This window comes from Atta cephalotes (assembly GCF_000143395.1).
Source record: "Atta cephalotes unplaced genomic scaffold scaffold00001, whole genome shotgun sequence".
In the NCBI taxonomy this organism is placed as follows: Eukaryota; Metazoa; Arthropoda; class Insecta; order Hymenoptera; family Formicidae; genus Atta; species Atta cephalotes.
In genome coordinates this window covers 1,732,232-1,739,415 of record NW_012130065.1, presented here as the reverse complement: position 1 = coordinate 1,739,415, position 7,184 = coordinate 1,732,232, and the positions used below count along the sequence as shown (strand labels likewise).

Here is a 7,184-nt window from a genome sequence, read left to right as displayed (position 1 = left end):
GAGAGAGAGAGAGAGAAAGACAGATGGAGTGTGTGTTTGTTGTACGGAGATATCGGTGAGGAAAGTACAAGATTTACTGATTGAAAAGGATTCTAACAAGGATGAGAACAATCTTGAAGATGCTACAGAATTCGTCTTGTTTATACAAGTTATAGGAATCTTGTTGCATTACGGATGAGCGAGATGATTTAATGTTATGATTCGTTACGGTAACAAGAAGGAAATGTGCGTCATATCCAGTAAATTCGAAACAGAACGTGATTAAATATTACATAAATAATAAGACGATGTCGATCGATTCTTTTTTTAATTATCGTGCGGTAATTGTAATGATCGTCATCTTGATGGTGATCTTAATGGTAACGATAGTAGAGTTCCTACGGAGGAAATACCGATGCTGACGCCCATCGTCTCGACGCCGACTACGAGCAGTAGCCGGAGGGAGGGACCACATATGTGAGCAGACTTGTTTGCGAACGATGAGAAATTTTTTGAAGCGGAGCTTTTGTACGATGTCTTAATCTGCAGTTTTGTAATTTCCTTATAATAAATTCACATACGAATTTCACACGCTAACAAAATGTGTTTTGTCGTCACGTCTTCGATTTAAAGTGTTTGGTCCCGTCCGTGACCTATCGAATGTATTTCCGCGTTTTTTGGTATATAAGATCTCGAGAAGATGAACAAACAGTCGAAATCTAATTTTTAAAGAGCTTGCAAGAATTTTTTAAGATTCCTATAAGAGTCTTGTAAGAATAAATCTTAAAATCAAGAAAAGAAAATTTTGCACGTCTTTTCATATTCTCGAAGAATTAAATTTTAAATTAAACTTTATTAATTAAATTTTAAATTAAATTTTTAATTAAATTAAATTTTAAATTAACGAATTAAATTATTATTTATTGAATGATTTGGAGCTGATGAATTTTATTTTTGTAAATAAATATTTAATGCTTCATGACTGTATATTTAATGCTACCGAATGTATCTGTGACCATAAGTTACAGAAACAATATTTTTTATCTTGCGTGTGCTTCGAGAAGGCTCGAGTTCGTGTATAAAACGTTTGCGTATAAATACGTGTGTGATACATGCGTAACTTTTTTCCAGCAACAAGAATTTATGAACACTCTCGCGTTCACAATTTTGTACTTTATAAGAAAAAAGCTCGAGTGATCTAGGAATCACTAGTTTGTCAGAAATATGCACAAGCGACATTGCGACATAATCTTTTGAGTTTTGAGTTTAGAAAAAAATATTAATTTAATGTGACAGATTAAAAATATGTCACACACTTGTTAGTGATTTAGATAAGCCATATTCGTTCAGATAAAATTAAATGCACGTTAGAAATTATGCAATTTTTGTTACTCAAAATCAGCAGCACGATCTCCCTCCCCCCTTCCATCCGATTTTGCGTAGATCAACAGATTTTCTTTCTGTATTCTTAGTTAAGTCGAGTTATTTAATTTGCAGTGATGATGTTCGATGTATTTTTCATATTATTTTGTAATACTTGTATGTATATCATACGCATAATAATAATAATTGTATTGTGTATGTAATAGTGACGTTGGTGACTTTGTAGCGTCATCGGGCACAATGGTAGAAGTATACTTCCACCGTCAGGCACTCAATTCTTTCGACAGTTTTTTCGACATCCTTTCAGAGTTTACCTTTGCTAAAATTGAAATTTTAATTATGAATAATTTATATACACAAATGTTATGAAATAAAGAGTTTTGTAAATTCATTCCCATGACGTATTTAATTTTTGTAAATATTTCGCATATAATTTCGCGTTCGCGTGAAGCCATTTTATTTTATTTTTTTGTATGCGATATACTTTGAAATGACAGAAATTGAATTCTAGACAATTTCAGCGCTATAATTAGAGTGCACAGAAGGGATTAACCTTGCCATCTTGTAATCTACGATAATGAAATATCCACAATATTGAGAGAATGTTGAAAATAAGAGAATGCATCAAACGAACTTTTCTATGTCGATTGATGAGTCGATTGATGAGGTGTACAATAGTAATGTGAAAGTTTTCGTGCGAATTCTACCACTTGAAAAACCATGTGATTCTTGCGCAAAAATCAGTACGGATGGTAAGGTGAGATTAATGTAAATCGAGACTATTCCAATAGCTAAGAAAAGATTATGTCCCGCCAGTGTAGGATGTATTCTTACGAAATTACTATCTTCTTATTGCATTATTATTGTCTCATAGTTCATTTCGATACATTTTGTCAATTAACGCATTATAATTAATTAAATTATTATAATGTCATTTAGACAATATACCTGAGATGCTTACAAGATATGCAACGAGACGAACAGTCAAAACATCCTATTTATTGGACCTTTCATATAGATGGGATATTTCATGAGATGTCCCAGGATAAGGTGTATTGCGCTACTGCGAAAGATCTCGTAGAAAAGTATTGATTAATATTTTAATTGCTGTGATGATATTCCATAATGTGTCAACGATATAATTAATTAATTTGATATTGTTTAATCTGGGAAAAGTAAACTAATTTGTATTAATCTAACGTTGCTAAAAATGTATAACAAAGTTATTAAATTAATTTTTGAAAGCACATATATGATTTGACATTGACAGCGTGTATGAGAAATGAAGATAGAGTAATAAGAGTGTGTTATGTTAAATTAATAGCATTTTTAAAATAAAATAGAGGATATAAAAATGTTTTTTGATTGTAATGAAAACATTTAAATTATTGAAGATAATTTTATGTATTTTATTAGAAAATATGCAGCCATATTACTGGATAGTAATTAATAATTAATATTACTTATCGCTGATAAGATATGGAATATCATTCAATGTCTATAAAAGTAACAAAACATGTGTGTATACACAACAAAGGAATAATTTAAGAGCTTTAAACGGTGTAAATTGCGTACTGATCGGCTATGGACAAACAGGATCCGGAAAAAGTTTCACGATTGGCGGTCTCAGAAATAATTGGGAAGTACGTTTTTATCTTATGTATAATTTTACTTGGATTATCGTTCAATCAATTATTTTGATCGTTTTACTCATTTAGCATAGAGGAATAGTCCCGCGACTTTTATCCGACATGTTTGTGGAAAAGGCAAACCGAAGAAAAATCAGTGACATACGTTATTGTTTAAGTTTCATCGAGTTGAGAGGTAAAAATGTAGTAGATCTTCTGACGCAAAAACGAAGGATTTTTAACATCAACGAACGCAGTATCTTTAAGGTATCATGATAAAAATTCTAATTTGTTTTTTCACAAAAATGTATTTGTATCCTTGTGTTAAATTTTGGGAGAGCTTCTACATTGCTTACGAAAAATAATCTTGTATCAAGAAAATACTTACTTTTGCGATTTCCCAGAATTCTTATGTTTATTTAAAGTGTCTTAGCTTTTGTTCTGCACGTCGAAATCAGCACAATTACGATTTCAGAATGTAATTATAATAGATGTAGAGAATGAAGAAGAGACTTTGAAACATGTACGTGAAGGAGAAGGCAGGAGATCAATTGTGAGAAGCACAACGTATCCGGTATCACATTTAGGTGCTACTGTGATTACTATTCACGTTTCAAATGCGAGCTTGATAAAATCGCAAGCTATCGTAGCGACAGCAAAAGTAATTGCGAATTCGGCATCTTTCAAAACAAATTTTGAAACTTCTTATGTTCAAATATTTTTGCATAATTTGTAGATTACTAGGAAGAACTTTTTGTATTGTTTTATTAAAATGTTAAAATATCTGAAATGTTATTTAAATATCGGTGTGGATATAACATTTCATTAAATATAGAACCATTAATACCATATGAAATATACAAATTAAATATATTACATTAAAATATTTTAAATAATTAAATATTTTAAATATAATTAAATATTTTAAATATATCGCGTTTAAATATTTTAAATAATTAAATATTTTAAATAATAAATATTCGTGATATATGTAACTAAATTTTAAAGAAATTATCTTGATTGAGAGATATCTTAAAAGAAAAATTACGAGTTTGTTTTTACGGATCAATATTAGATACATATCGTAGAGATGGCTGGAACTGGTACAGTAGGAAAATCGAGTTGCTGGAAAACAGCAGTCGACTTAGGTATGGCGAATTTAATGAAAATACAACTGGAACAATATTTCCTGTATCTTAGAAAACCAAGTGTGTGCACATATAGCGTTATTCGCTCAAGTAATTTGCTGAAGCTACTAAGAGATGCTTTTACTGTCACATCAATCATTCGGTAATTATATAATGAATACAAATTTGAAACAGAAGTAGCGCAAATTTTCTCATGTTTAATCTAAACTACAATAAATTCTTTTTTCCATATCTATTATATCAATATATAAATATCTATATTTATATAAATATAGATAAATATGGACATATATCAAGACAAATTAAACAAAAATTGAATAAAAATACGATTCTATAATTTAATAAAATATAAACGCTATTTTTTAATTCTCTATGTACTTTAATCAAACTTTTATATTTTCTATTAAATTTCTAACTTGGCTTAAAATTCATACATATTTACGTTGATTAATTAAAATTTTGACATTTCTCTTATTTATCAGCTTCATATCTCACGTGCGCATCACGAGAGAAGATCTCGAAGTCACTTTGTCAACCATGCGACTGACTGCTAAAATCGCAAAACTAAAACCGATCAAGACGATACGTCACATCCAGCCACAGACAGAATTGATCGTGCAGCAGTTACAGGAACAAGTAAACACATTGAAGAAAGAATTAGAGTTGAATGATATGTTTTTACATCAAGAGGCACTACCAAACATCTCAAAAGCTAGATTCGAGCAGATCAGCCAAGACGTTATAAATTTTTTGCAGGGTTTCATTTCGGAATTAACACTTTTTAATGTTACCCAGGCGCGAATATTAGTAAACGTCGTCAAACAATTATACGACAAGTTCGTTCCCTTAATATTATTCATACTTGATCAGAATTCTAATTATGTATCTTAATTATATTTTAATTAAAAATTTAACTGCGAAGAATTGTAAGATGTACATGTATTTTTTCACATATTTATTTATTATTTAATAATTTTTTCCATCGTATGTTTTTCGTCACAATGGTAAAAAGAAATTAGTTTAATAATTATAAAACGCAGTTAAAATCTTACGACAGAAATTTTAACTTTTTTCTAATCATTCTAGGCTGCTCGCGAAAGAAATTGAAGCGGAAAATTTAAAAGAAATGTACAACAATATGATAACTATGTTATCGCAACCAGATGCTGCTTTGTCCTCATCATCATTAATTTATTATGATGATGCATGTTAATTTTATAGATATAATGTATAATTTTCGTATGGTGTATTTATTAATATTCTCTTTACTCTTACATTATATTAATACAGATGAGATTGACGGTCAAATAAAATTATTCATTTATTCGTTCATATTGCATAAGTTTGTATACTAAATTATAAAAAAATATTGCAGCAAACTAAATGATGATTTAAAAATCACATATTTACAAAAAAAAAAATTGATGATTTAAAAATTACACATTTACAACGTAAAAATATCAACGTTGGAAGAAAATCAATACGCATATGTAGAAAAAGTAAAGATTTTAAATAAATATTTTATCTGGTATTACACGCACTAATTATGGAAACAAATGTGATTGATGTCACAAGTTTTTAAATGAAACTAATAATTTCAGATAATAATTTCTATCTAATTTCTATTTCTATCAACTAATAATTTCTATCTAGAAGATAGATTTCGGAAAATCGGTCTATAGTTGGTAAAAAACTTAAATTTCATTAATATTTTAAAAAAAAGTGTTGCCATTATATTTTGCGAATGTTGCTCCCCTGAGAAAATTTTTCATATAATTTTTCAGAATTTCTATATAATTTTATAACTTTCTCACATTTTTTATACGAATTGGAACACTTCTCAGAAAATCTATATCTTTTCTCAGAATTTTTCATATATGTTAATTATAAAATCTCGTAAGATTTCTAAGATTTTTTTGTAAGTATAATTTCTGATAAAATGTTATAAAATCTAAAAATTTAAAAATATTTTTTAAAAATTGGAATGAGAAATCTCAGAATATTTCAGAATTCATATGTATGAAAAATTTTGAGAGAAGATGTAAACTTTTCGAATATTTCTGAATAATTCTAAAAAATGTTCTAATTCGTATAAAAATTATAAGAAAAATTTTCACTAGATTTGGTTATCATTTTCGGATAAATATAATTTAAACATTTCAGACGCTATGCGTCAATTTTTGAAGTGATCAATCCGTTATTGTTACTGTTATAATCATCAAGTTCTCACTTGATAGTCTGTGCACATCCACACGCGTCGTGTCACGCCATTACACTTGGAATTACAATACATTTTGCATTTATTTAAATCGCAAAGGTAGTCATGTGTTATCAGTTATATATGGTATAAGAAAAGTTTTCTTCCACAATCACATCAAATTTAATTGTTTGCAAAGATTTATTCTTTATTATTTGATCAAATGAATTCTATAGTTATATTCTAGATTTGTAATTCTAATTGGTTGTATAATATAACAAATATTTATAGGATCGAAATTAAGTGGCCCACATAAATTAAAGATATTATTTTTATAAACAAAAATTGACAGACAATTTAATTAACATACATTATTTAAAATATTTATTCAGACATATTTGCATAATAATATAAATAATTTTTTTTACTTTGATTTATTTATCTTCTTTTTTTTTATTAAAATAAAATATAAAAGCTGAAGAAATGTTATAAAATAACAATTTATAAATTTTTAGTAAGAATAAAGAATTCGTTTAATCTTGTCAAAGTATTTTTAAAAGAGAAATATATAATTTCCCAATAAACACAAAATTACATGTAACGTATTAATTGTAACTTCCTATTCAACAATATAACATGCGTGTTATATTACAGTTACATTGTTGAGTGGGAAATTACAACTGACAGGTACGTTATATATAATTTGTGTTCACTGAGTTTTTTTTTCAATGTACTTTATACACTAAAAAATAAAATGTTAATTTTAATTTAAAGACGTATAATTTTTACGTCTTTAAGATTTTTTGAGACATGCAAAATATTATAATTAATATTTTGTCTCAGAAAGTC

The 7,184-nt window shown here is 28.0% G+C and overlaps 1 protein-coding gene across 1 annotated transcript in view; it reads left to right on the top strand.

Annotated features, from left to right (window-relative positions):
* The first annotated feature begins 1,981 nt into the window (after positions 1 to 1,981).
* LOC105617769 (kinesin-like protein KIF9) overlaps positions 1,982 to 7,184 on the top strand; it is a 13,992-nt gene continuing 8,789 nt past the window's right edge. Inside the window, exons 1-7 of the mRNA XM_012199326.1 lie at positions 1,982 to 2,119; positions 2,302 to 2,447; positions 2,900 to 3,005; positions 3,081 to 3,257; positions 3,466 to 3,651; positions 4,066 to 4,280; positions 4,621 to 4,974. Of these exons, the coding sequence (XP_012054716.1) occupies positions 1,982 to 2,119; positions 2,302 to 2,447; positions 2,900 to 3,005; positions 3,081 to 3,257; positions 3,466 to 3,651; positions 4,066 to 4,280; positions 4,621 to 4,974 (1,322 nt within the window). The remainder of the gene's footprint in view (positions 2,120 to 2,301; positions 2,448 to 2,899; positions 3,006 to 3,080; positions 3,258 to 3,465; positions 3,652 to 4,065; positions 4,281 to 4,620; positions 4,975 to 7,184) is intronic.